Source organism: Geospiza fortis, unplaced genomic scaffold (genome assembly GCF_000277835.1).
Source record: "Geospiza fortis unplaced genomic scaffold, GeoFor_1.0 scaffold114, whole genome shotgun sequence".
Taxonomy (NCBI): domain Eukaryota; kingdom Metazoa; phylum Chordata; class Aves; order Passeriformes; family Thraupidae; genus Geospiza; species Geospiza fortis.
In genome coordinates, this window is record NW_005054383.1 from 2,149,605 (window position 1) to 2,176,242 (window position 26,638).

Below are 26,638 nucleotides of genomic sequence, written 5' to 3' on the forward strand. Positions count from 1 at the left end.
CTCCACAGTCCTGATTCCAATCCTTCCTTACCACAGGCAGGCTGAAAGTGCTGTTCTCACTGGGAATTGTCACTCTGCTTGTGGAATTTCTCTCTCCAGCTTGTGGCTGTGTTCAGATTTCTGCTATGGGATTTCTAGATTGTTTTCCTTCCCTCTCAACCTCCCCCAGGTGTGCCCCATCCCAACATCAGACCTAGTGAAGAAGGAGGAGAGGCTGTAGGTCTGAAATGTGGGAACAACTCCCTCACCTCCAGGCAGATTTCCTTTTCATGGAGGTGTAAGAAATAAACTGAAGTGTGCTGCCCCATGCACAGCTGGGCTGTGCTTGATCAGTCCCTGGATTTTGGCAACGCCTGGAAAATGCTGCTGGGATCAGGGTCTTGCTCTAAGGGAGGGGATTGCTCTGCTCTGCCCTGCCCTCATCTCAGATCTGGGGCAGGTGTGGATGCCACGATATCAGAAGGATCTAAAGCTGTTGGAGTGTCCAGAGGAAGGACCTGGACATGGGGAGGGGTCTGAGGAGCAGCTGAGGGCACTTGGATTGTTCAGCTGGAGGAGGACACTGAGGGCAGAGCTCAGGGGGGGCTGCAGCTCTGATCTCTGGGGGCTGGAGCTGGGCAGGGTCAGGCTGGATTTTGGGAAAGGTTCATCCCCAGAGGGTGCTGGCACCGCCCAGGCTCCCCAGGGAATGGGCACAGCCCCGAGGCTGCCAGAGCTCCAGGAGAGCTTGGGCAATGCTCAGGCACAGGGTGGGAGTGCTGGGGGTCTGTGCAGGGCCAGGGGTGGGACTGGGTGATCCCTGGGGTGCCTTCCCACTCAGGATATTCCATCACTCTGTGATTGGGAGCAGTGTCCAAAGGGCCACAGTTCAGAAGGATCAGGCAGAAGGTTCATCCCATATTTCTGTGTGGAAGGGAATGTGATGCAGAGGAAAGAGGTGTCCTCTGCAAGCTCATGCTGTGAATTCACATTAAGCACTGGAGACTGACTGCAAATCTCCAGACTGGGAGCAAAATGTATCCAAACCCACCTGCCCCCACCCAGGCTGTGCAGACTCTCAGCTTGTGTGTCACTCCTTGCTGTGAGACACAGGGTTAACCTGTACCCACTGCTGGCTGAGGAGCTGGAAATCATCCCAGCCCTGTGGCTCCATCCTGGGCAGCTGCACAGCTCGGTAAAATGGGGAGCATCACACAGGGGGAAAATGGCAACAGCTCACAGCTCCACATCAGGGATGCACATTGCCTGCTGCTCTCTGAGGTGCCTACAAACTATGGCCATGCACAGGGAGGGAGAAGATTTGACTCCAAAGGTGCAGTGAATCACAACCTGTTCATTACCAGCATCTTCCCTAATTACTGCTCTGTGCAGCCTGTCCCAGCTGGAGTCACATTTTCTGGAAGGAAGCTCCACAGGCTCTCTGCTCTTGGCAGCTGTGTGAGCCCAGCTGAACTGAGCCCAGGAGACCAAGTGACAACATCCAGCTCTCCCTGTGCCATGCAGGGCACTCCTCTGTTTGCTGCCTGCCCCCAGCACACACAGGAGCACCCCAGGGCCATTCCCCTACAGGGAAATGTGGGGTTTGTGGGCTGGGGGTGAAAATAATGCTCCATGGAAAATCTGATTTATCTCCTCTTTACAGTTTAGTGCTCAGGTGAAGTCCCTGCCCTTCTGGATGCTGGGAGAGTCCCAGGGTTTGCTGCAGCCCCTCTGCATCCTGGGAGAGTCTCAGGGTTTGCTGCAGCCCCTCTGCATGCTGGGAGGGTCTCAGGGTTTGCTGCAGCCCCTCTGCATGCTGGGGTCTCTTCTGGGAGAGTCTCAGGGTTTGCTGCAGGACCTGACCCTGCTGATCCCACAGTTGCTGGTTCAGAGAGGTGCTCCTGGCTTAGACAATGCAGGATCCAAGTCCAGGCAGTAGCAGATGCTGGAATTCCTCCAGGTGTGAGCAGTTACATGTCCATGGGATGTGTGCACTGCTGCCACTGAGGGAGGAGCAGCACCCTGCACACCTCCTGAGAGCATTCTCTCCATGGCATTTTGAACTGTCTTATTCCATCAGCTCACCTAATCTGATATCTTGATTCTCTTTTCTATTCAGAATCTCTCTCAGTTTTGTCTTCTTTTAGCAGCTCCCTGCAGCTTTCTCCTTTTTGAGGTAGTGATTCCCAATTTTACACTTTATGTTGAGCCTTCTACAGAGTAAAATTGCAGTTAAACTCAAAAGTCATTTCTAGGCTGGGCAAAAATGGGGTTCTGTTGTCATCTAAGGATGTCAGGTGTAATCAACCCCAAATTTTTATCATTTAGTGTTGCATAAATTAGAGCAAAAGTCTCCAAAGCCTGAAGACAGATCTATCCAGAAATATTTTAATTCCATCTCCACTTCCTGTGTTACCAGCAACTGCTGCATAGAGGACACTGCTTTTTATATAAAGACATAAAATCCTTTTAGTGATCTGCCTTGATACAACAGGGGGTTTTTGGTGAGCTGTGGATGAGTTAGGCAGCTTTTTCCTACCACTAACTCAGCTCAAACTGCGTGGGACAAAGGGGACCTGTCATCTTTTGTGCTTTGGGAAGTAGTAAAAAAAAAGAGGTTTGCCAGGGTATACTTCAAAGCTGCCTTGTTTCCATGCTAAAAACAGCACAGATTGGATTGTTCTGATTGGAACAATCCATATTTGGCATGGAGGAAGCTGGTGATGGCAGGAAATGAACAATTGGTGAGATGGGATGTACACAGCAGGGCTGGAAATAGGATCCAGTGCTGAGTGGGTTCTGTGGCTGCAGCAGCAGGGCTGAGTCACCCAGGCAGCCCCCAGGAGCTTCTCCTCTCCCCATTCCCCACCCTTCTAGGCTCCCTCCCCAGCAAGGGACACCTGCCAGCATTTCCCATGGCCTCTGGGTAGCCAAAACCAGGCAAGGAGGGACGCTGTGTGCTCCCCTCAGTGAGCTCCCTGCAGAGCCCCACCTCCCCTTCAGCCTCATCTAACTCCCATCAGGAAATTCTTGAGGTTTGCCTGGGTTTCCTGTGAGATTCAATCCATCCTGGAATATCAGAAAGGGTCTGAGCTCTCTAAAGGAAAAAGGGTTCATTCACCACATGGAAAAACAGGCTTTTGTTCTCTGTGTACCAAAGCAGAGGAAGAAATGTGTCAGTTCATGGATTTTTTTGGGTTGGAAGGGCCTCTCAAGATGATCTAGAGCAGCCTCTCTGCTCTAACAAGAGATTTGAGCTGCTTGTCCAGGACCACATCCAGTTTGGGTTTGAGTATCTCCATGGATGGAGACTCCTAAACTTCTCTTAGCAGCCTTGTTCCAGGGTTTGACTGCCCTCACATAATAAAAGGTTTCTTGGTTCAGATAGAATTTCCTGTTTCTTGATGTGCCCATTGCCTCTTGTCCTGCCAGAACCATCATGCTGGAATGAGGTAGCTCTGGGAATAGCAGAAACAGTCCCTGACTGGAGCTAGAATCACAGAATCATTCATGTTGGAGAAAAACTCCAAAATCATTGAGTCCAATGTTAACTACTGTCAGCCTTACCCCTCCTACCCTCTCCTGAGCAATGAGGCTTAACAAGGGGGGTGGTGCATGGATTGGGATCTCATCTTCTCCTGAGGGATGCACCCTGAGCCTTACCTTTCCTCCTCCCTCCCTGTAGGGGATTCCCTTTGCTCCTGTGACCATGAACCAGGTGTGATGGGGGTTCTCTTTGCTCCTGCAGGACGAGTTGGCACACGGATCGTGGGATCAATGCAAGGTGGAGACATGGAGGAGGATGTGAGTAACCATCTCAAGTGTCTGCAGAGCTTCTCTGATAGGGCTTTAGATGGCAGCCCTCTCCTCAGCTGAAGAGACACCTTTTTACCTGCTGAATCCTCACACCCAGGCCTGCTTTGCCCCTCCTTTCCAATGGCTGACACCTTTCCTCAGCATAGACACATATTTCCTTATTTTTCCTTTGTTCTTGGAGTCTGTGTGCTCCATGTGCTTTCACCCCACCCTGCAGTGCAAAACTAGTGGCACACAGGCTGCAGGAATTCTCTTGTGAGCTGTGGGGCAGATTTCTGGGAAGAAGGACCAGTACAGTACAGCTGGAGTTAAATACATGGACCTAAGTCCCCTTCATTGCTCTAAAGTCACTCCTTGGAGCCCTGTGCTGGCAGCATCAGTGCCCTGGAGGATGGGGCAGGGATGAGAGCAGGACTGTGAGCTGTGCCCTTGGGATTCCTGCTTCCCCAGGCTCCTGGCACAGGAGGACTTGCTCTGTGTCTGTGCCCAGCCTTTGGCATCCCTGGGCAGCCTTTCTCTGCCTCTGGGCACACCTGAGTGGCCACATCTGCACCAGAGCCAGCTGCTGGGATGTGGTTGGCATTTGCAGTTAGCTCTCCCCACCATCCCAAAAAGCTGCTGCCATGCCAGGGGCAGTGGGGCTGTTCTCTCCAGTGATGCTGGAACACTTTTGGAGAGGACAAGGAACTAGTACAGCTGTGGTGTCTGTGGGATTGTGTTTGAGCCTGTGCTGCTGTTAATTCCCAGTGTGGGTGGAACCTTTCTGTCTCAATCCAGCAGACACCCCTTTAGAAGGGGAGTTCAGACATTTCTGGGAATCCCAGAACAGTTTGAGGTGGAAGGGACCTTCAAACCCATCTTGTTCCACCCCGAAACACATGCCACTAGACCAGGCTGCTCCAAGCCCCATCCAGCCTGATTTAAAACAATTCAGGGGTGAGGCAGCCACAGCTTTTGGGTTTTAGAGAGAACTTGCAGCCCTTGCTCTGCTCTTTGCTCCTGCCAGAATGGGTTGTTGCCTCCTGGACATCCAGACCCATTTCTGGGAAGGGCAGAGTGCTGTGCTGTGGGTGAAGATGTTGTCACATTCGTCCCAGTGCTGCCTGATTGTCCTTGGCCACGTTAGTGACAGATTTGGATGGTCACCCTCTGTGATTTCTGTTCCCTTCAGGCTCCCTGCTGGCAGCTCTGTCCCTGCTGGCACAGCCCCAGCACATCCAGGGATGGAAAGCCAAGGCCTTCAGCCTGTGACTTCCCTCAGCTGCAGCCTCTGCAGTTGTCTCATGGCTCTGCCCTCTGCCTGCAGCTTCTCAGAGCTCAGGGATCTTTGCAGGCCTCTGCTGGTGTGTCCCAGCTCAGGGATTGAAGCCAGGGAGGCTGCTTTGAGCCCCTCCAGGAGCTCATGGAGTCAGGAAGAGCCAGTGCTGTGTGCCCAGCCTCTGTGTGGTGTGATACCTGAGCTGTGCCTGCCTTTGCTGCCTTCTCCCCTGCTCCAGCCTGGGTACTTTCTGGTCTCTTTTATGTTCTTGTACTTTTTTTTCCTGCTCTGCCTCTCGTGTTCCTCCACTCTGGCTCTCCAGGGGACCCCAGCCCCGGCACGGCCAGGCCGGCGCAAGGCTCAGGTGGGTTCCTCTCCTGGGCTTCCTTCATTCTCTTCCACTCCCCTCCATTCTGTGGGCTCACAGCAGCTGTCACCTCAATGTTAAACAGCCCAGAGCCAGCAGAAATCAGGGAATTTGTGTTCCTGAGCCCCGTGGGTGGGGAAGGAGGTTTGGAATCCATTGGGAGTGCAGGGGAATCCAGCACTGCCATCCCTCGCATGGGGCTGGCAAAGGGGCCTGGCCAAGGAGAGCTGAGCTGGTCATGGACTCCTGTTCCCTGTCCTGCAGGATGACTCAGGGGATAGTGAGATTGACCTGGATGAAGATGAAGATGAGGAGGAGGATGATGATCTGGAAGATGACAGCATGGAAATCTCCCCAGGCAAATCCAGTCTCCGAGCCAGGAAGCCAGAGCCACTGGAGCAAAGTGATAATGACTTCTGACCCTTCAGGAGCAGGAGGCCTCTTGAAGCACAAACTTTGGAGAGGCCAGGAGCTAATACCCTGCTGTCTGAAAAGTGTGTGTCAGTGTGAACTCAGGAGTTGGTAAATAATGTTCATTAAACCTGAAAATTAAACTTGGATTGCCAGGTTTGTGAATCGCAAAGCATGAGCAGTTTATCCATAATGAGAATCACAGTAATGTGCACTTATTTCCATAATTGCACTAAACTGGCTCTTGTGCACTGCAGTGCCAGCAGCCTCACTCCAGTGTGCATCATGTGCCTGATTTCCCTGCATTTTATTATGTCCAAATAGATTTCTTTGGCTTAATAAAACTGGATGAAAAGCTGCTCTGGGAATGCATCTCAATTGGTTTTAAATCTGGCTTAAATCTATTTATCCTAAACATATCCTTTACTTAATAAGGGCTTGTCTGCACAAAGAGCAGCACCAGGGAGACTGAAGGAGTGGAGTTAAAACTGGAGAAGTCCCCAGGGAGACCTTCCAGTGCCTAAAGGGGCTCCGGGAGAGCTGGAGAGGGACTGGGGACAAGGCATGGAGGGACAGGACACAGGGAATGGCTGCCACTGCCAGAGGACAGGGATGGATGGGATCTTGGGAATTAGGAATTGTTCCCTGGCAGGGTGGGCAGGCCCTGGCACAGGGGGCCCAGAGCAGCTGTGGCTGCCCCTGCATCCCTGGCAGTGCCCAAGGCCAGGCTGGATGGGGTTTGGACAAATAGTGGAAGGGGTCCCTGCCCATGGCAGGGGTGGGAATGGATGGGTTTTGAGATTCCTTCCAACCCAAACCATTCTGTGATGATCTGACCCTCGAGAGCAGTTTGAGTCACAGTTTTCTATTTCCTGTACTGCAGGCCCAGATGGAAAAGTGACTCCACAGCTGGGGTGCACAGAGCCAGAGCCTCTCTCTCCAGGCAGCAGTGCCACCTAGCCACAGCACAGCCAGCAGGCAGGTGGCAGAGCCCTGCTGGTGCTGCAGCTGCTGGTGCCAGGCAGCAGCAGCAGCCCCTGTGCCAGTGAACTGAGCTCTCAGCCAGGGCAGGGGAGCACAGCCTGTCCCAAATGTCCTGCAGTGCAAGAGCAAGGCTGCAAGAGGCATCTTCTCATCCAGGAACTAATTTATTCCCAAGCATTTACATCTCCAGAGCTCAGCCCGGTGTTTGTGGGATCAGCCCCCAGGTCCCTGCAGCAGCCACCGGCTGCCCTGAGTGTGGCAGAGTGTCCTGGCTGGGAACAGGGGACAAAGGACAGGGGACAGTGGCTTCAGGGGGCTCTGAGGGTTCACAGTTTGGCTGCTGGGTCACCTGCAAACCTGGCACCTCTTGGGAGTCACTGGGTCCCTGCCACACACACAGAGGCACCACCTCTGCTCTCCTGGTCAGAAAGTGACCTGCTAGGGACAGACCCTGCAGCTGGGACATCAGGAGGATGTGTCCCAAGGTCACAGAACACCGTGAGCAGCAGGAGATCCAAGAGCTCCAGCCTGAAGCTCAGAGGCAGCAGTTTGAGCTGAGGCAGTCCTGGTGTAGCACCAAGATGTACTGGAGACATCCCACCCTCAGGCAGTGCAGTTCTTCTTGTATTTTCCAAGGTCTTTCTAGATGGTTCCACTCCTGTGCCTTGGGTTACCTCTCTCTTGTTAGAGAACAGCTCTGCCAAACACTCCAGGTGTGTGTGGCCAGCACCAGCCAGGAGCTGCTGGAGTGCCAGGTGCACAGCATCACTCCCATCTGAGCAAGGCAGCAGCAAATCTCTCGTGTCCAGCTGGGATTTCAGGGGACCCTGCTGGACTGGGCTGGTTTTAGCCAGGGGTGACAAAGCACAGGAGGAGTTGCTGCCACCAGCAGATAAATCCCCCACAAAAACAAGGTCTGGCTGTGGCATCTGCCCCTCCTCACTCCTTTTTGCATTTCCCCCATTCCCTGAAGCTCCCCAGGGCCTGGATGAACACAGACATGGGCACACACATCCCTCAGCTTTCAACGTGAGTCTTGACCCTCCCGCGCTCCTGCTCTGACGCCCTCAGTCCTCCTGGGCCGTGCCAGGAGCTCAGGAGCTGTCCTTGCCCAGTTCTCATCCCTGAGATGGGCACCAGGGAGCTCCCTGCAGTCACCCAGGCCAGGGGGACCCCAGTCCCCTCTCTGCAGCCAGGGTCCCTCACACGTCCACGACGCAGTCGGGCGCGTTGGTCCGGATGGCGTCCGCGATCATCCTGGCTCCCGAGTGCCCGATGAGGTTCCCCTGCAGGCTGGGGGAGAGAGAGAGCCCAGGCTGGGGCACGAGGCACAGCAGGATCCTTGGTGGGGACAGCAGGTGCTGCCCAGCTTTGCACCAGCATCTGGTGTCACCCTGATTTTTTAAGATTCTCTAAGCCTTCTTCTGAGGTTTACATTCTTGTAATGAACTTTCTCACACGCTTTCTGTAAATAACTTATTGTTCTGCATTCTTTTATGGAGGAGGAGAAATTTGATGGCTTGTTGGTTTGTCCAGTGTCATTGGAGAGGTAGCACTTTCACCCTCCAATCCACTGGCACTTTTGGAAATCTATAAATGTTGGAGTCAGAAAAGAAACTTCCCTTTTCCCCCTTGAGAACAGCAGTGTGTGCACGTTGTGTTGTTTGGTGTCCTCTAGTGACAATCTGGCATCACCTGTGCCCACCCCACCCCATGCAGGACCCTGCTCAAGGGCACTGTGGGTTTGAGAGCCAAGTGAGGAGCTGGACACAGCCCTGGAGAGGTGGAGGGGCTGAGCCCCTTCTCCCCTGGTTTTGGAGAGGATTTCTCTTTTGAGGTGGTTCTTTGGCCCAGAGGCATCCCTGGAGGGGAGCTGAGGGTCTGGAGCTGTGTGTGGGTGGTGGCTGTCACACTGGGAGGAGCACAGGACGTCTGTGCCCTGTGGGGCAGCCAGGAGTGGGCAGGGCTGGCAGTGAGAAGGTCCCTGGGTGGTTCCCATGGTCTCCCCCATCCCTGCCCTTCCCACCCCTGCAGCAGTCACTTACTTGACATAGGTGAGGCCGTGGTTGCCCTTGAGGGCCGTGGCGATGCAGATGGCTCCGTCCATGCCCAGCGAGTTCTCCTGCAGGCTGCGGGAGGCAGGAGGGTCGGACAGCGCCAGCACGTGTGGCCACCAGGGGGGAGCGCATGCACTGAGCCACCTGCCCAGGGTCTGCCCTTCTGAGAGCCCTGGCTTGGCCATGCCCGCGCTGTTCCCAAGGGAATGGCTGCCCAGGCTGTTCTGGGGCTGCGATACTCACTTGAGCCAGCGGAGGCTGCGGTTCACCTTGAGCGCGTTGGCCACAGCCTTGGCCCCTGCCGGGCCCAGGGAGTTCCCCCGCAGGCTGCAAACAAGGGAAAGGTGAGAAAGGACAGGATGGAGGCTGCAAACAAGGGGAAGGTGAGGAAGGACAGCCCACAGGATGCAAACGGGAGCGGTGAGGAAGGACAGACGGACAGCCCGACAGCCCGGGGGGCACAAACGGGAGGAGGGGGAGAAGTGACCACAGCCAGGGACAGCTCTGGGAGATCACGGAGGGCAGGAGCAGAGCTGAGCCAAGGGCTCTCAGACACCCAGGGACCAGTGGCACAGCCCTGGGTACCACGGAGCCACCACTTACTCCAGGATCTGCAGGCTCTTGTTGACCATCAAGGCTTCTGCCAGGGCTTGGGCGCCAGCTGCGCCAACTGAAGCCACCTGCAGGCTGCAAGGGAACAGGGACCCTTCAGCACCTGTCCTGCGGTGGCCATGGTGTGTTAATTAGGGTAATTGGGCCGTGACACCAGGGCCCTGCTGCAGCCTGGGTACTCACTGGAGATCTGCCAGCGTGGTGTTGACCTTCAGTGCAGCGGAGAGCGCGGCCATGCCCTCGTCTCCAATGGCGTTCTCCTGCAGGCTGTGACAGAAGGGCTGGGTGTGCCCCTGGCCTGGGAACCAGGGCAGGGACAGGGACAGGGCCAGCACAGGGCCCAGCAATCCCAAATGGCTTGGGAGGGCTCCTGGAGCACAAGGCATTGAGAGCATCCCCAGCCAGAGACACGCGGTGGGGACACAGCAGATTTGCAGGGCCTAAAGGGACTCCAGGAGAGCTGCAGAGGGACTGGGGACAAGGGTTTGCAGAGATTCATTCCAAGATGTGGGTGAATGAATATATGGTCTAAAGGGAGAAGGATAAAGATGGAAGTTTCTCACAGCTGGAGGAGGGACCAAAGCTGCTTTCAGCATCTCAGAGCACTTGTGGAAACAACCAGGCACAAGGACAAGGATTTGCAGCACAAGAGGGAATGGCTGCCCACTGCCAGAGGGCAGGGTTAGATGGGATATTGGGAATAATGAGGTGGGCAGGCCCTGGCACAGGGTGCCCACAGCAGCTGTGGCTGCCCCTGGATCCCTGGCAGCGCCCAAGGCCAGGCTGGATGGGGCTTGGAGTGACCTGGGACAGTGGAAGGTGTCCCTGCCATGGCAGAGGTGGGATGGGATGAGGTCTAAGGGCCCTACCAGTAGGCAAAGGGTCCTACCAGGATCCATCCACCTGTGTCCCCACTTACTCGAGGCTGGCCAGGCTGCTGTTGGACTGTAGTGCTTGTGCCAGGGCCGTGGCTGTTTTGGCCTGCATGAAGTTCCACTGCAAGCTGCAAACAGGAGAAAATGAGAGGCGAAGCCTTGGGCTGTGAGCGTGCCCCAATCCAGCCAGGCTCCACACCCATCCACAGCCACCCAGGGATGTGCAAGACCCCGTGGGCCCATCCAGGATGTCACAGCACACCTCCCGGGGGTGCCATGTGCCAGCCTGGCGGGGCTGAGGGCCAGGAGCAATGTCCCTGGCCGTGTCCATGCCAGGCCCCCAAACGCAGGCAGCCCAGGGACACTCACTGGAGGGAGGTGAGAGCCTGGTTCTCCCTGATGGCCGCGGCGATGGCCTGGCCCCCGTCGTCACACAGCAGGTTGGCCGCCAGGCTGCAGGGACACAGGACTCGGGTCACACAGGAGAAGCTGAGGACAGCTCCAGGGACAGCACAGGGTGCTCTGGGTGCCCTCCTGGGGCCCCCACGGGACTTACTCCAGCTTCCTGAGGGTGCTGTTGCTGCGCAGGGCACGGGCGATGGCCGGGCCCCCCTCCCTGCTGATGGAGTTCTCCCTGAGGCTGGGGAGAGACACAGGGCTGGGGAGGGGCAGCCAGGGCAGGGCAGGGGCAGCTGCTCCCCCAGAGCCCTTCCCATCCTGCTCTGGGCTCAGGCCATGGACTGAGCAGAGCAGTTTGTCTGAGACCACCCCCACCAGCTCCTGCAGCTCCATTCCCCGTGTTCCCTGTGGGCTCTGGTGGCCCATCAGGGCTTTTTGCCAGCCTCCCTTCCCTGCTGCCATCCTGTCATTCCAAGATGTGGCTGAATGAATATTGTCCCAAAGGGAGAAAGATAAAGACAGAGAGAAGTTCCTCGCAGCTGGAGGAGGGACCAAAGCTGCTTTCAGCACCTCAGAGCTGGAAACAACCAGGCACAAGCTCTGAGAAGCTCCCAGGTGCCAGCCCAGCCTTTGGCCAGGGTGGCTGCAGGGACTGTCACTCACTTGAGGCTGAGGAGTCCCTTGTTGGAGCAGAGAGCTGCTGTCAGCGCCGAGACCCCTGCACTGCTGATGGAGTTGCTCTGGAGACTGAGACAAACAGGGGAGGTGTGAGGATGGGCCAGTCCTGGCATCACAGCTGGGCTGCAGGGCCATGTCTGGGGTGGACAGTGCCCATTTCACCAAGAAAAGGGCATCCCCCAGCCACAGGGAACAGGGCAGCCAAGGCAGAAGGAGCAGCCCTGGGAGCACCCAGGGTGGGATCAGCCATTCCTGTGGCCACAGCAGCCCCAGCAAGCACAGGGGACAGGGCTTGCCAGCACTTTGGGGCACCTTTGTCCCCACCTGTCACTGTGGCTGCTGGCTCAGCTGGGCATGAGGCTCCCATGGGTTTGGGATCCTGGTCACAGGGACAGAACCAGGGCACAGCCACTCATCAGCAGGAGCCATCAGCTCTCCTCCCCAGGGGCTGTGCCCATGGGGAGTGAAGGTGGCACCATTCCAGCCTGACTCTGCCAGGCCCCAGCCCATTCCCTGCCTCCTCAGCCAATTCCCATCAATTTGAGAGAGAGAACACCCAAAGCTGCTGATTTCCTCCAAGCCAAAATAAAAAGTCACCACTGGGTTTTAGGATTGATTCTGTCAGTGTCCCTCCAGCCTGGCTGCTGCTGGAGCTGCCCCATCGTGTTCCAGCCTGTACATCCAGGGAATGTGCAGTGGGACAGACATGGGGAGGGGCTGAGGGCTTGAGGGGTGGCAGATTGTGCTGGCAGGAGGAGGCTGGGCTGTGTTGTCAAGGAGCCCAGGCAGGGAGGGGGAACTTACTCCAGGCTTTGCAGGCTGTGGTTCACCCTCAGAGCTTCAGCCAGGGCAATGGAGCCGTCGTCTCCCACCGAGTTGCTTGAGAGTCTGAGACAGAAGAGGAAGCTTGGAGCTCCAGCAAGGAATTCGCCTCCCCCAGGCCCTTCCTGCTGCAGCAACGAGCATGAACTCGCTGCCACCTCATTCCCCACCTACACACACCTCTGTTCTCGGGGCTGGGTTGAGCTGGAATAGCTTTTAATGTTTCCTCAGGGTCTGGAGCCCTGCTGCTTCCCTCTGCCAGAGGGGAGACAGCTTCTCCTTCCTTCACGTGGCTCCTGCATGCCTGGAGGTGCAGAGAGCATCCCCACAGGGCTGCTCCCAAGGCTCTGCTCTCTCCACCCACACCAGCCCTGCTGGGCAGAGCCAGCACTGTCCCTCCTGCCTGTCTCACCAGCCTGTTCCTTTCCTGCCCTTCCTGCCGCTGGCTCAGCTGGGCATGAGGCTCCCATGGGTTTGGGATCCTGGTCACAGGGACAGAACCAGGGCACAGCCACTCATCAGCAGGAGCCATCAGCTCTCCTCCCCAGGGGCTGTGCCCATGGGGAGTGAAGGTGGCACCATTCCAGCCTGACTCTGCCAGGCCCCAGCCCATTCCCTGCCTCCTCAGCCAATTCCCATCAATTTGAGAGAGAGAACACACAAAGCTGCTGATTTCCTCCAAGCCAAAATAAAAAGTCACCACTGGGTTTTAGGATTGATTCTGTCAGTGTCCCTCCAGCCTGGCTGCTGCTGGAGCTGCCCCATCGTGTTCCAGCCTGTACATCCAGGGAATGTGCAGTGGGACAGACATGGGGAGGGGCTGAGGGCTTGAGGGGTGGCAGATTGTGCTGGCAGGAGGAGGCTGGGCTGTGTTGTCAAGGAGCCCAGGCAGGGAGGGGGAACTTACTCCAGGCTTTGCAGGCTGTGGTTCACCCTCAGAGCTTCAGCCAGGGCAATGGAGCCGTCGTCTCCCACCGAGTTGCTTGAGAGTCTGAGACAGAAGAGGAAGCTTGGAGCTCCAGCAAGGAATTCGCCTCCCCCAGGCCCTTCCTGCTGCAGCAACGAGCATGAACTCGCTGCCACCTCATTCCCCACCTACACACACCTCTGTTCTCGGGGCTGGGTTGAGCTGGAATAGCTTTTAATGTTTCCTCAGGGTCTGGAGCCCTGCTGCTTCCCTCTGCCAGAGGGGAGACAGCTTCTCCTTCCTTCACGTGGCTCCTGCATGCCTGGAGGTGCAGAGAGCATCCCCACAGGGCTGCTCCCAAGGCTCTGCTCTCTCCACCCACACCAGCCCTGCTGGGCAGAGCCAGCACTGTCCCTCCTGCCTGTCTCACCAGCCTGCCCCTTTCCTGCCCTTCCTGCCCACAGGTGCCCGGGGATGTGGCCCTGGCAGTACCATCCCTGCCCCTCACGCCGTGCTCACATCAGCTCCCTCAGGCTGCGGTTCTGCTTCAGCGCCTCGGCCACGCTCCGGGCGCCCTGGGCTCCGACCGCGTTCTTCTGCAGGCTGCAAAGGCAGGAGGCACCTGTCAATGGCACAGCCACGTCCCCATGGGCAGCACCCACCCTGCCGGGTGGCTGGAGGGGGGGACACCACGTCTGGGTCACTCACTGCAGGGTCAGCAGCCTGTGGTTGCTCAGCAGGGCCTCGGCCAGGGAGGCGGCGCCGTCCTCCTTGATGGAGTTGTGCTGGAGGCTGTGGGACACAGCAGTGAGGCCAGGCGTGGATGCTCCCACAGCAGGGCTGCAGGGCAGTGGCCACCTGCCCTGGGGTTTGCTTGCCCTGAGAAAGGGGTCTGGCCCCCAAGCATCCCTGACCAGGAGTCTCCTTCCCTCCTGTGTCACAGACATCTTTTATGAAAAATCCTTTCCTCAGGATTTTTCCTCCTGAGAAGCTGAGAGGCCTCAGGAACAAAATGTAAACAATGGTTGTCTGCTGCTGTGGAATGCAACAGGTGCATCTGTGATTGGTCTCATGCAGTTGTTTCTAATTAATGGCCAATCACAGTCAGCTGGCTCAGACAGAGCCAAGCCACAAACCTTTGTTATCATTCCTTCTTTCTCTATTCTTAGCCAGCCTTCTGAGGAAATCCTTTCTTCTATTCTTTTAGTATAGTTTTAATGTAATATATATCATAAAATAATAAATCAAGCCTTCTGAAACATGGAGTCAGATCCTCATCTCTTCCCTCAACCTGAGACCCCAGTGAACACTGTCACATTCCTCTCCCATGGGATTTTCCTTCTTCCACCAAACAGCACCTGGGAGCTCCCATGCGCAGAAAGGACCTCGACCTGGGCTGCAGCCCCAACCCCTCCCTTCACTGCCCCAAGAGGCAGGACAATCCCAGATTTCTGGCCCAGGGCTGCCCAGCCCCTGGGTCTGTGCCAGCTGCACTCGTGCATGCCCAGGCTGTGCCCCTGTGCTGCCTTTGGAGCTTGGGAAAACCCCAGGGGCACAGAAGAGGCCTGGAAGGGGGCCTGCCCTGGGGATCTGCTCAGGAGATGCTCCAGAGGTTGAGACTTACTTCAGGGAGAGCAGGATTTGGTTTTTTTTCAGGGCATCAGCCAGGGCTTTGGCTCCGGCGGGGCCGATGGAGTTGCTCCGCAGGCTGGGGCGGGACAGCAGAAAAGCCAAGGTTAGCAAAGCCAGACTGGCACGGGCCCAGTTTAAGCCAGATGCCTCCACATGGCACTGCTGGGGTGGGACATGAGGCCAGCAGCTCGTGGTGGTGGCTTTAGGGGGTGGGATCCAGCCCAGCCATGGGCAGGGAATGGTTCCCAGAGGGAATGGGGCACCACAGGGGCTGGGCAGGGGGACACTTACTCCAGCACCATCAGGCTCCTGTTCACCAGCAGAGACCTGGCCAGAGCTTTGGCTCCCTTGTTGCTGATCTGATTTTCTGCCAAGCTGCCCAGAAAAAGGAAAATTGGGTGTTTTTCCAGAGGAGGAAGAGACTGGCACAGAGCCTGGCATGTCCCAGGATGCAGCTGGGATGGGGGAGCAGGGAAGTGCCATGGGGAGCATTTGGTTCATGGTACAACCAAAGTGATGGATGTTCTCCTGGGGTGGACACCATGCAGGGACTGCAAGGACACCATTTCTGGACATAAAATTCATTTGTGTCCCATAAAGGAGCTCAGATGGCAGCATGGGGAATTCTGTGCAGCCTTGAGGAAGAGGAGGAGGTGGGGAAAGTGGGAGCCCATCTGTCTGGGATGAGGCACCTCCCTGCACGGGGTCAGGAGCCTGTCCCCTCCCTGCAGCAGGTGCTCCATGCAGAGCCTCGAGTGTCCAGGGATCTGCTGTGACCTTGGGAAGTGGTTTGTTGGGATAACCCATGGATTTACTGATGGTTTTTAGGAACAGTGAGGAGGCAGCAGTTCCAGGAAGACTGGGCAAGACAACCCTGGGGTAAGGTCACTGTGCCTGGGTGCAGGGGATCATGTGGGGCTGTCCTTGTCATTGGGCACCCTGGGGAGCCAGGGGGAGACACGTTCCTGGGGACCCTCACCCTGGTTTTGTGGTGCCCCCAGCTCCACGTTGCATCCCCAGGACATCCCGTGTGCCCTGGGCCAGGTCCTACCTGAGCCTCTGGATCTGGCAGTCCTTCCCACTCAGCACACTGCCCAGCAGCTCCATCACATTGTCCTTAAACTGGTTATTGTCCAGCCTGCAGGAGACACAAGCAAAGAGCAAGAGCAAGGGTTTGGAGAGCAAAGTGGAGAAAGGATGATCCTCCCATGACATCTGCCTGTCCCAGGTGGAGAAGCTCAAGGACAGAAGCAGAGCTGATCCAGTGCCACCCCTTCTGCAGGTGAACAACATTTGGTGGACCCATGTGTCCACTGGGACCTGGAATTGTGAGTCACAGGGGAGAGAGAACTCATTGCAGCCTCCGATACTTAGAGGGGACTTACAACAGGGAACAAGGTTAAACTAAAAAGGAGAGATTTAGATTAGAATTTAGGATTAAATTCTTCCCTGGGAGGGTGCCCAGAGCAGCTGTGGCTGCCCCTGGATCCCTGGCAGTGCCCAAGGCCAGGCTGGACAGGGCTTGGAGTGACCTGGGACAGTGGGAGGTGTCCCGGCCATGGCAGGGGTGGAACTGATGGGCTTTAAGTTCCCTTCCAACCCAAACCAATCTGTGACTCCACAGTCACAGCCTGGCACCTCTCCTCACTCCACTCCTCCCGGTGCAATCCCAGCTGGACTCACCTGAGGCTGTGGCAGAAGAGGAGCTGGGAGAGCAGGCTCTTACACACATTGTAGGTGAGGCAGTTGGAGAGGTTCACCTCCTCCAGGCAGACGTCAGACACCTGCAGGAGATAAGCCAGGGCAGAGCAGTTCACGGGGGTGAGCATGCCGGCCAAGGTGCCGCTCCTCATGGCCTCCTCCACGGCCTGGGCGGTGTCGGTGTGCTGCAGCTCGTGCAGGCAGCGCATGGCGTTGACGGCGCGCCAGGACACGGCGTGCTCGCTGCCCAGGCAGCCCTGCAGGGCATCCACGGCCTGGCTGCGCCACCCGCCGTGCTCGTCCTTCAGCAGCAGCCACCCCGAGAGCAGCCGGTTCACCGGCGGGGACAGCAGCCCCGAGAGGAAGCGCATGAAGATGTCCAGCTGTCCGTCCTCGGCCTGCAGCACCCTCTGCACAGCCCTCCTGAAGTGGCTGAGGAAGCCCAGCTTGGGCCAGGACACGCCGCTCTCCACGAAGAGGTCGAAGATGGCCCGCTTGGCCGCCGTGTAGTAATAGAGAGCTGCCAGGAACTCCTGGATGGTCAAGTGGGAGAAGTAGTAGGCTGCGGAGGCCGGCATGTCCTCCTTGAGCAGGAGGTGGGGGGAGAGGCAGCTGTGCAGCAGGGAGAGGTCGATGCCGTAGGCCTTCATGTCCTGCTCGTAGAACACGTGCTTCCCCCGCAGCAGCCCGTAGAAGGCCAGCCTGCCCAGGCTGCCCACCAGCTTCTTGCTGGTGTTCACAGCCTGCTCGATCCTGAGGGCTTCTCTCGGCTTTTCCAGCCAGTCACCACTCAGAGCCATTTTAAAATAATAGGAGTAGATTTCTGACAGGGTCCTGGGGACCACGGTCGCTTCTTGGGATTGATCGTTGCTGTGTTTCAGGAAATAAGCGATTGAGGAGGCAGAAATCCTGCAAAAACCAGGAATGGTGCACAGGACATGGAGCGACCTGTTAGCCCTGATGTGCTGCAGGACTTGGCTGGACAGATCTCTGTTGTCCAGGAACATCTGGTCCAAGAAGTCCTTCATCTCTGCAGCCCCAAAGCCTCGGATTTCTGTCATGCGGTCCACCAGCCCGCTGGGGATCTGCCCGGCCGCCGCCGGCCGCGCCGTCACCCACACGGAGGCCTCCTGCAGCAGGTTCCCCCTTATGATGTTGGTGATCAGGTTGTCCACTTGGATCTCCTTCTTGGGATCGGTGCAAACCGCAGCGTTGGAGAAATCCAAGGGGGTCTTGAACTCATCCAGGCCGTCGAGGATGAGCAGGGTGCGGGCGGCCCCGGCCGGGATGTGGGGGCAGGCCAAGCGCAGGAGGCGCTCAGCAGAGAGCTTCTCGTGGGTGTTGAGCTCCTTAAAGGTGAGGGGCAGCACGAACAGGATGTCCCTGCTGATCTCCCCCTTTGCCCAGCTGCACACAAACAGCTTCACCAGAGTGCTCTTGCCGATGCCAGCCACGCCAACTGTGAGGGAGATCCGAGGGGGGATGCTGACCTTGGAGAGAGGCAGGAACAGCTTCTCCAGGGGGATGCTCTTGGAGGTGCTTGGCAGGCCTTTGGTGGTCTCCACCTGCAGGATGTCGTGCTCCTTCTGCTGGATGTCGGTCAGGCCTTCCACCAGCAGCAGGTTGGTGAGGCGCTGCAGGGCTCCTGGCTCCAGGCCGTTCCCACAGGAGCTCTGCAGGCTCTCCAGGTGCTTCTGCACCATGGGTTCTGCACAGAGGAATGAAACAGGGGTGAGGAGGAAGAGGAGGAAGCACAAAAGGAAATGACAGAAGCTGCTTCACTTTTCTGCCGTGCCCAAGCAGAGGGAAACCTCATGGAGCCCTTACATGCTGGTGGGAAGGATGGCAGGGCTCAGAGGGCACCAAGAGGCCTAAAGGGCCCTGGTCAGCCTGACAGTCAGTCCAGGAGCCCATTTAAGCTCAGCCCTGGGCCTTCAGCCTCAGCTAAAGCTGTGTTGTAGGAGTTAGATCTTGGTCCTCATCGCTCTGCCCTTGCCTGGTGGCCACTGGGCTGTGTCTGAACCTGGTTGCCCTTGCTGGGCCTGATCCTGACCTCTTGATTGACTTCCCACCGTGACTTCATCCCTGCCTCATTGCCATGGGCTCTCTGATGAGCTGCACTCTTGGCTGAACCTGGTGGCCACCTCTGGCCCTGTCCTGCTCACCTGGCTCAGGTATCACAGTGACATTAAACCCCAAGTAAAGGCTGGACAAGCAGGGGATGATGGTGTGAGAGATTCAGGGCTGAGCCTGGAGCCTTCCAGCCAGGAGGGAAAGCAGGGCTCCTCATTGCCCTCTGCACACCTCTGAGGAGTTTTCAATGTCCTCAGTGTCCAGGTCACACCAGGCAGCCCCAGCTCCAGGCTGGGAACAGGAAAGGGACAGCTGACCCTGACCCCATGCACTGGTGGCTGCCCCAGCTTTGGGCTCTCTCTGCAGCCCTTGCCAGGAGAGCTTTCCCTGCTTTCCCTCCAAGCTCAGCCCTGAATCTCTCACCATCATCCCCTGCTTGTCCAGCCTTTACTTGGGGTTTAATGTCACTGTGATACCTGAGCCAGGTGAGCAGGACAGGGCCAGAGGTGGCCACCAGGTTCAGCCAAGAGTGCAGCTCATCAGAGAGCCCATGGCAATGAGGCAGGGATGAAGTCAAGGTGGAAGTCAATCGAGAGGTCGGGATCAGGCCCAGCTGGAGCCCCCAGAGTGCCCTGCCCAAGGCCTCCTCGCCATGGTGCCATCCCAAAGCCCTGGCAGGAGGCTTTGTTAGGAGCTGCTGGGTCAGGGCAGCAGCTACTGAAACTGGAGCTGAAGAGACTGAAGAGCACAATCATGAAATGCTGTTTCCTCCTGGGATCCAAACCCATGCAGAGAAAAAAGCCTGAGCAAGGTCATTTCTCTGCAGAGGCAGCTGTCCCCCGGTGCCAGTGCAGCCCTGCCTTGGACCTGCCCACACCTTGGCCCCCTCACCCCATTCCTGACCCCAGCACTCCCCCAGGGGGACAGATCTGCCCAAGCAGCACTCACCTTCCATCAGAGGCCTCCTGTGACATGTGTGTTCCCTGGGTGAGGAGCGCTGTGGTGGCAGCAGTGTCCCATGGGCCACCCCGTGTCCCCTGGCCGCTCACAGCCCCACCCGGGGCTCCTCAGCCCCTGTCCATGGCCCTGGGGAGGAAGAGGAGAAGATCAGGAGCAGTGTGGGAGGGAGCCCGCTCTGAGCTGGCTGTGGGTGAGCCAGGGGTTCACTCCTGAGCCTTTGGCTGCCACAGAGCCCCCTTCAGTGGCAGGGGCACAGCTGGGCCTCCAGCTTGGCCCAGAGCTCCCGTGCCACACAGCACCAGCACTGCCTTCCTGAAGCACAGAGGGGCATGAACTGCCCTGGCAGTGCCCCTGTGCCCTCTGTGGGTCACCCCACTGCCACCAGGGCTGGGAGCTGCTGCACATTCTCCTCTGTCCTGTGAAGGAAGTCGTGGGGCAGCAGGCAGAGTGATGAAGGGCCTGCTTTGGCTTCAAACCCACCTTGGCCCCGTCCAGAGGCTCTGTCAGGGCTTGCTGAGCGGGGCCAGCACCACATCCTGTGCACAGCTCTGGGGATGCTCTGAATCATCAGCAGAGAAGGAGCAGCTACTGCTCCCTCCCCCTCAGCTGCTGCCACAGCACGCTCAGGGCTTGGTGGTTATTTTTAAGAGGTGTATCTGCTCAGAGTCCTGTTGCTCTTCAAGCAGAGGCAGAGAGGGGAAATCTCCATGCCTGAGAGTGCTCCCAGCTCCAGCTGTGCTGCAGACACTGTGCTGTGGCCTCTCCACCAGCCCCAAAGTCACCTCCAGGCTCTGGAGATAAACTCCTGCGCCCCAGGGGATGGCTGATCACAGCAGCAATGCACACACGGTGCCTCAAGGCCTGTGTCTGGCAGCTTTCCTCCCCTCCACGGCCCTACAGGGTGTTCTGGATCCACGTGAGCACCTCCATGCTGGTCAGAGGCTCTGCAATGGGGTCTGTCCCCACACACAGCCCTGCCTTTGTCCAGCCCAGCCCTGAGGGGCACGTGGGCGCTGTGGGGGCTCTGATGCAGCCTCACCAACAGGTGACACCTTTCCTTGGTCACACCTCCTCCGGGGACAAAGCGCAGATGCAGCTGGACCAGCCAAACCTGGCAGAGCTTCTGGTCCATGGTGCAAGGCCAAGGTCCATGGTGCAAGGCCAAGGTCCATGGTGCAAGGCCAAGGTGCTTGGAGCTTCTCCTGCCCCTGCTCCCTCCCAGGGCTCCATGTGGGCTTTGTTTCTCCCACCAGAAGCACAAGACTGCAGGAGGGCCCTGGCAGTGTCCCCAGGGCTGGGTCCCTCACACAGAGACAAGGGGCATGTCCCAGGTCCTGAGGAGCCCTTGCAGGGCTGGGACGAGCAGGGTCTGAGCCCACTGCCCTTCCCTTCAGGATGGAAGCCTGGCTGAGCCCCTGTGCCAGTGGTGCCAGAGCTCCAGGAGCCCCGGGCAGTGGTGGTGATCCCACAGATCCCAAAGCCCTTTCCTCCACACCGGGAGCAGCAGCAGCTCTCACTCATCACCCCCGGGCAGTGGCCTGGGCAATGAAGCCACCACCAATTAAAGGAGCTCAGTGAGCAATTCACAGCTAAATGTTCACCCTTTGATGTGCTCTTGTCTCTGACTGGCCTGGAAGGCTCAATTCAGCCTTGGCAGCCCCCAGGTGTGTCTCTGGTCCTTGCTGCACAGCCGGGATGGAAGGGGCTCTCCCTGCAGGGATGGAAGGGGCTCCTGCTGCAGGTGCTCCCTGCAGCCCTGCCTCTGAAATGGGCCCCTTTGATGGGGGAAAGCTGCTCCAGCACCAGAGAGGGTTTGATGTGTCCTCTGCTGCTCCTTCACAAAGCAGCAGCTCGTGCAGAGGCGTCTCACCAGGAGAATAAGGCAGCAGAAGGGACAATGCAGGGAGGGGCTGTGAGTTTTTTCTGGTTCCAGGAGCTCCAGGTGCAGCTCCAGGAGCACAGGGGGCAGCTGGGGGCTGTCCTGGGGCTGGAGGAGCCCCAGCTCTCACAGGAGCTGTCTGAAGGGTAAGGGCTGGCCAAAGCCAAGCTCCATAACCCCTACAGACACCCAGGTGAGTCCAGGATGGGACCAGCTCCTTCCAGGGCTGCTGGCCACGAGCCCTGCCCGAGGTGTCCATCGTGCACATGCCAGCTTTGCCTGGCCAGGATCCAGCAGGGACAACGTCCCCCTGGCAGCCAGAGCAGCAGGGAGGCAGCTTTGTGCTGCCCTGCCCTGCCTGTGTCCCCAGGGGATGAGGGGCTGGAGGGCAGGAGGCTGCCCAGCCAAACTGTGGATGGCACCTGCAAGCCCCAGGGAGGGAAATGGGGATTTTCTTGGCAAGAATTTGGCATTAACACTTTGGCTTTTGCTTAGTGCAGTCCAAAGGTCCAGCCTAGGAGAAAATCCTTTCCCCTAAGGATGTTTAGACAACACTGATGTGTTCTTTGAGCAGCTCCAATCCAGCTGGAAGCAGCATCCCCACATCCCACCTGAGTGTCCCTGCCCAAAGCCCATCGGTGCTGGGTGCCACAGGGGCTGTGCTGGCACAGCCACTCCTCTCCCACAGAGCTGCTGTGCTTTCACTGGCTCTGTTCCAGGCCTCCTGACACCAACCCCAGAGAACACAGGCCTGGATGTAGCCCCTGCTCATCTCTGCCTCTAATCATGTGCAGTGCCACCCCTGGCAATCCAACACGACCAGAGCAGCATCCAGGGAGTCTGGGATGGAGGGACAGCCCTGAGGTGGCCACAGCAGGGAGCATTTACTGCCTGCAGACCCTCCTGCCAGCCCAGACAGACCCACCACGCTGTGCCCCAGCAGCTGCTGAGCACCAGCCCAGGAGCTGTCCCTGCAGCACCGGGGCTGCACCAGGGGACACCCAGCAGCTGAAATCTCTGTTTGTCCCCTGCAGGGCTCGGGGGCAGGATCAGCAGCACTGTGGAGGGAGGGAAGGGGTGGTTGGCAGCTCCAGGGGGATTTCCCAGCTCCCAGCAGAGCCCTGGGGGCCCAACCTGCTGCCAGGGCTGGGCTGGGGTTACACAGGCACCAAAGGGCTGGGCAGGAGCTCCTGCATGGCTGCAGCACCCACAGGTGGAAAACATGGGAAATGATCTACAGCATTTAGATAAGGTTAAAAGCTTCTTACATGATCATTCCACGGTCCCACAGCACCTGCAGGAGGTGGGAGGTGCCCAATCCAGGTCACTCCATGCCCCAAACACACCAAAACCTCAGCCTGGCCACCTCCTTGTCCATGTGCTGCCATGGGAATGAAAACATTCCCCAGGCCAGCAGCTCCAGCTGAGCGAATCCCGAAGCCAGGATGCAGGCTGCCACCTTTTGGCAGAATGGAAGAGACTTCACATCGTTAATTTCTGCTAATTAAACGAGGCAATAAAGTACCTTCTGCATTATTACTCAATTATGAGGCTTGCAGACTGGCAAGTAACCCAGTTATCTAAGTTTACATATGACTTAAATTTTTTGGTCTGCATTTAATGCCAGCAAAATTGATTGCCAAATCAAATGTATTTTATGTCAAATTTAATTTCTTCCAAGTTTGAGTTTTGGTTTTTGGTTTCCTCGAGCCCCAACCCCCAGACACAGAAGGGGTTAAACACGAGGTGAGGGAACATGAAGGGCCCCTGGGCTGGATGCCAGCAGTGCCAATCCCAAATCTCACCAGAAAAAAAAGGAAAAATCAATCTAGGGGTGATTCCAAACAGCTAAAAAGGAAGCTAATTTTGGAGAGGATGTCCCTTGCAGGGCACCTCACACCTCACAAGCTGCAGAGTGAAGTCTGGAGCATTTCCTCAGCTGGCCATGCCCCGAGGATGCTTCACCACAGCTGTGCAAGCAGCTGAATGAACAGCAGATCCCCCCAGCAAACAGCCCCTGCCCTTCCCACCCAGGGGATCTGAGGACATGCAGGAAAACTGGGCAGGAGCTGCTGCCAGCCCATCCCTGGGGCTGCTGGCAGACGTGGTACCCACCCAGCCTTTCTGGGCCTGCAGAGCTCCCCAAAGAGCAGCTGCGAGCTCTCCAGGGAGAGATTTCTGTGCAACATGAGCACCCCGAGTGGGAGGTGTCTCCTGGCTCCCAGGGAGCCTGTCTGGCTCTGGATAACTCTTCCATGTGGTGGCCAAACCCTGAGCGAGGGTGACACCCCAGGGGTGACAGCAGCCAGCCTGTCCCCAGCAGCAGTCCCACATTTATGGCTACACAGCGCCCATAAGAGCCTAAATAACAGCAGGATTGGGTCTGATGCCCTGAGGCAGCTCAGGATGCCCGGCCTCTGTGCCCACCTGGGTGCAGGGCTGAGCTCCAGCCCCCCATGCTGCTCCTGGGGCACCCCAGGGCCCTGCCCCGCTCTCGGGTGCAGGTTTGCACCGTGCCACAGGTGAGGGTGACACTAATCTCTTCCTTTTCTATTGGAGGTACATCTTGGGGTTCATTTCGGATGGTTTGGGCATGAATCAGTTCAGCAGATGACATTAAGGGGAGAAAGCTGCTGCACAAGGCTCTGGGCAGGCAGGACAGCCTGGCTGAGGCTCCTTTGTGCCCTGGCAGGCAGAGCAGGCAAGGGGACAGGATTTGTGACATGTGCCAGCTTCCCTGTGGGGTGCCACGCTCATCTCCATCACTCCGGGCTCCAGCCCCTCCTGCCAGCCTGATTGCCATGCAATGCCATGCCGTGCCATGCAATGCCGTGCCATGCAATGCCATGCCATGCCAGGTCTGACTGCCCATCACATGCCATGCTGTGCCGTGCCGTGCCATGCCGTGCCGTGCCGTGCCAGGGACCTCTGCCCATCAGCTCCCTGCCCTGCTGCCTTGGTCCAGCGATTCCATTCCACGTGGCCATCACAGCACGAGCTCTGCAGCAGTTTGTCCCCACTCGGGAGAGCCAAGCGACACCTCCACTTCTCCCCACATCCCTCCAAGCCCCCCAGACTCCTACCTTGGCCTCGGGCCCCTTGCCCAGGTCGCTGTGTCAGCAGGGCAGTGGCGAGAGCATCCTCATGGCCCGGGAAGATGCAGCCCCTCCGTGTCCCGCTCAGCTCCTTATCCCCAGGGCTTTCCCCTCCTGGGTGATGCTCAAGTTGGAGGCAGCAGCCACCCTGGTGTCCCCTGATGGCACCGGGGCCGCGGCGATGCTCGGGCAGCACCTGGGCAAGGTGGGTCCGCCTTCCCCCCGCGGCTTCCAGCCCGGTGGTTTCCGTCTCTTTCCGTTCTCTCCGCGCCCCTTCCTGCCCTGGGTCTCGCAGATCTTCCTTCCTGTCAGCGTGGGGCTGCTGGCTATGCAAATCGGCCTGAGGGATCCGCCAAAAACCCGCCTGAGCCCCGCGGCGCCAGCCGGGGCTGCCCGCGGGGATGCTCCGGGCAGGGACACTTCCCCCAGCGCCGACTCTTTCTCCCAAAAGCCACAAACCCGCCCCCAACAGCACCCAGAGTGCTGCGAATTCACTCGGAGCACATCCGTGAGCTCACCCCGGCCTGGGAGAGCCGAGGGTTTTGCTGCACACCCCCAGCCCTGGCCAGGAGCGCTGGGAATATCCCATGGGACAGGCTGGACTGGCAGCAGCTCTGGAAATAATTCCAGGAGTAAATGAAAGTTGTGTTTGGAAAGAGTAGGATAAAAGGGTAGGAATAGCCTCCCTTTCCTCCAAAGCCGTTCTCCTGCCCTTGCAAAATGCTTCTTAGAGTTCGGGTTTGTCTCTGAAGAGCTGGATCCCATCCCAGCCAGGAGCCAGAGCTACCAGAGCAGCGGCACCGGCGGGATCTCCCCTCCCCAGCTCCACACACGCAGGTGGGCTCGGTCATGATTCTCTCTTATGGTTCAACAAAACCCTCCACTTGTAAATTCTATAAAAATTTCCCTGGCATTCAGGCCAGTGGTGGCTGATGGAGCTGGTGGGGTCAGGCTGGGCTCGTGGCCACGGAGCTGTGCTTGGGGAGGAGAGGTGGGACAAGCAGGAATTGGGAGGAGAGGTTGGGGACAAGCAGGAATTGGGAAGAGAGGTGGGACAAGCAGGAATTGGGAGGAGAGGTGTGGGACAAGCAGGAATTGGGAAGAGAGGTGGGACAAGCAGGAATTGGGAGGAGAGGTGTGGGACAAGCAGGAATTGGGACCTCCAGCCATCACTCCGGGCCGTGTCTCCCCCAGCCTCGCTCTCTGCCTGCCCCAGGCTGTGCCCAGTAAGGGGTTAAAACCTTTTCTCTGGTCTGTTGGTAATTTCCCCGTCTGGAGGAGGGTTTCAAGAGGAGCTGGCACCTGGTAATTCCCAGCAGCCAATCTGTAGCTGAAATCCCTCACATCCAAAATGACTGTGCAGAAACCCCGGTCAGGGCTGTACCTCCTCCTGCTTTCACAATTCATCATTGATCTGAATTACACATCTGAAATATTTCTTTGCCACTGTGTGTTACGCATGCTTCAAGCATTTTCTGGGTCATTTACCAGATTCAACCCCAAATCTCTCAATGTGTTTATTTACTAAACCAAACCTACGGAGTTCCTGGCAGAGTGGGTTTGCCCACAGCGCCTCCGGAGCTGGCAGGAGAGGAGAAGAAAGGTCCAGGGTGACTCTGTTTGTTAACTCGAGCGGTTATTTGGCAGAGGGCGCTCGGGGACAGCTCCTCGGCTCACACCTGCACACAGCCACCTGCCTGGGGACAGCCAACCTGGGGATCACGAACGGTCCCAGCCCCAGAGGGAGCAGCAGGACCAGCCTGGGGAACAGCCCGGCCTCCTCACCAAGGAAACCTCACTAGTCTGGGATGCTCGGGGGGTCCCCGGGGAGGAAGGGACACAACCCCCGGCCACCTCCCAGAGGGTGACGTGGTGGCTTTTGGGTTTTAAGCGGGTTTCCTGAGCGAGGAGCAGGCGGCTGGGCCAAGGGATGGGATGGGATTGCGGGGTGGGATATGATTGGGGATGGGATTGGGGATGGGATGGGATTTGGGATAAAAATGGGGGCGGAGCCTCATGCGGGCGGTGGGCGTGTCCTGGCGCTGATGGGCGGGGTCTGCCTGTGATGGACATCTGAGCCCCGCCCGGACGGGCGTGGCCGAACACAACCGGGTGAAGGCGAACAGATAAACG

At 57.8% G+C, this 26,638-nt stretch overlaps 3 protein-coding genes across 4 annotated transcripts in view; 2 read left to right on the plus strand and 1 right to left on the minus strand.

Moving 5' to 3' along the window:
- The window catches only part of CLUAP1 (clusterin associated protein 1), a 59,741-nt gene extending 53,552 nt beyond the window's left edge, over positions 1 to 6,189 (plus strand). The window contains exons 10-12 of one of the 2 annotated variants that reach the window (XM_014308753.2): positions 3,728 to 3,783; positions 5,376 to 5,417; positions 5,685 to 6,189. In XM_014308753.2, coding sequence (XP_014164228.1) covers positions 3,728 to 3,783; positions 5,376 to 5,417; positions 5,685 to 5,840 — 254 coding nt within the window. In that variant the 3' untranslated portion in view covers positions 5,841 to 6,189. The remainder of the gene's footprint in view (positions 1 to 3,727; positions 3,784 to 5,375; positions 5,418 to 5,684) is intronic. The other variant, XM_005425205.2, reaches the window with a different exon arrangement.
- Positions 6,190 to 7,028: 839 nt separating this feature from the next.
- On the minus strand, positions 7,029 to 20,663 carry NLRC3 (NLR family CARD domain containing 3). The gene is made up of 17 exons (XM_005425264.2): positions 20,600 to 20,663; positions 16,481 to 18,206; positions 15,849 to 15,935; positions 15,089 to 15,172; positions 14,790 to 14,873; positions 13,874 to 13,957; positions 13,685 to 13,768; positions 13,166 to 13,249; positions 11,422 to 11,505; positions 10,916 to 10,999; positions 10,729 to 10,812; positions 10,404 to 10,487; positions 9,668 to 9,751; positions 9,476 to 9,559; positions 9,116 to 9,199; positions 8,861 to 8,944; positions 7,029 to 8,108 (listed from the first exon to the last, which is right to left on the minus strand). The coding sequence occupies exons 1-17, from the start codon at positions 20,661 to 20,663 to the stop codon at positions 8,018 to 8,020; spliced, it is 3,060 nt and encodes a 1,019-aa protein (XP_005425321.1). The 3' UTR covers positions 7,029 to 8,017.
- Positions 20,664 to 24,626: 3,963 nt separating this feature from the next.
- NMRAL1 (NmrA like redox sensor 1) overlaps positions 24,627 to 26,638 on the plus strand; it is a 6,534-nt gene continuing 4,522 nt past the window's right edge. The window contains exon 1 of the mRNA XM_005425265.2: positions 24,627 to 24,915. Coding sequence (XP_005425322.1) covers positions 24,627 to 24,915 — 289 coding nt within the window. The remainder of the gene's footprint in view (positions 24,916 to 26,638) is intronic.

What these genes read in the sequence shown, in the direction of transcription:
- NLRC3 (XM_005425264.2), bottom strand. Translation starts at nt 20,663, where the DNA reads ATGGACCAGAAGCTCTGCCAGGTTTGGCTGGTCCAGCTGCATCTGCGC. An exon ending in CAAATCCTGCTCTCCCTGAA is followed by an intron (nt 13,958 to 14,789) that starts GTAAGTCTCAAC and finishes TGTGTCCCACAG; the next exon opens with CCTCCAGCACAACTCCATCA. An exon ending in CAGGCTCTCACCTCCCTCCA is followed by an intron (nt 10,488 to 10,728) that starts GTGAGTGTCCCT and finishes TCCTGTTTGCAG; the next exon opens with CTTGCAGTGGAACTTCATGC.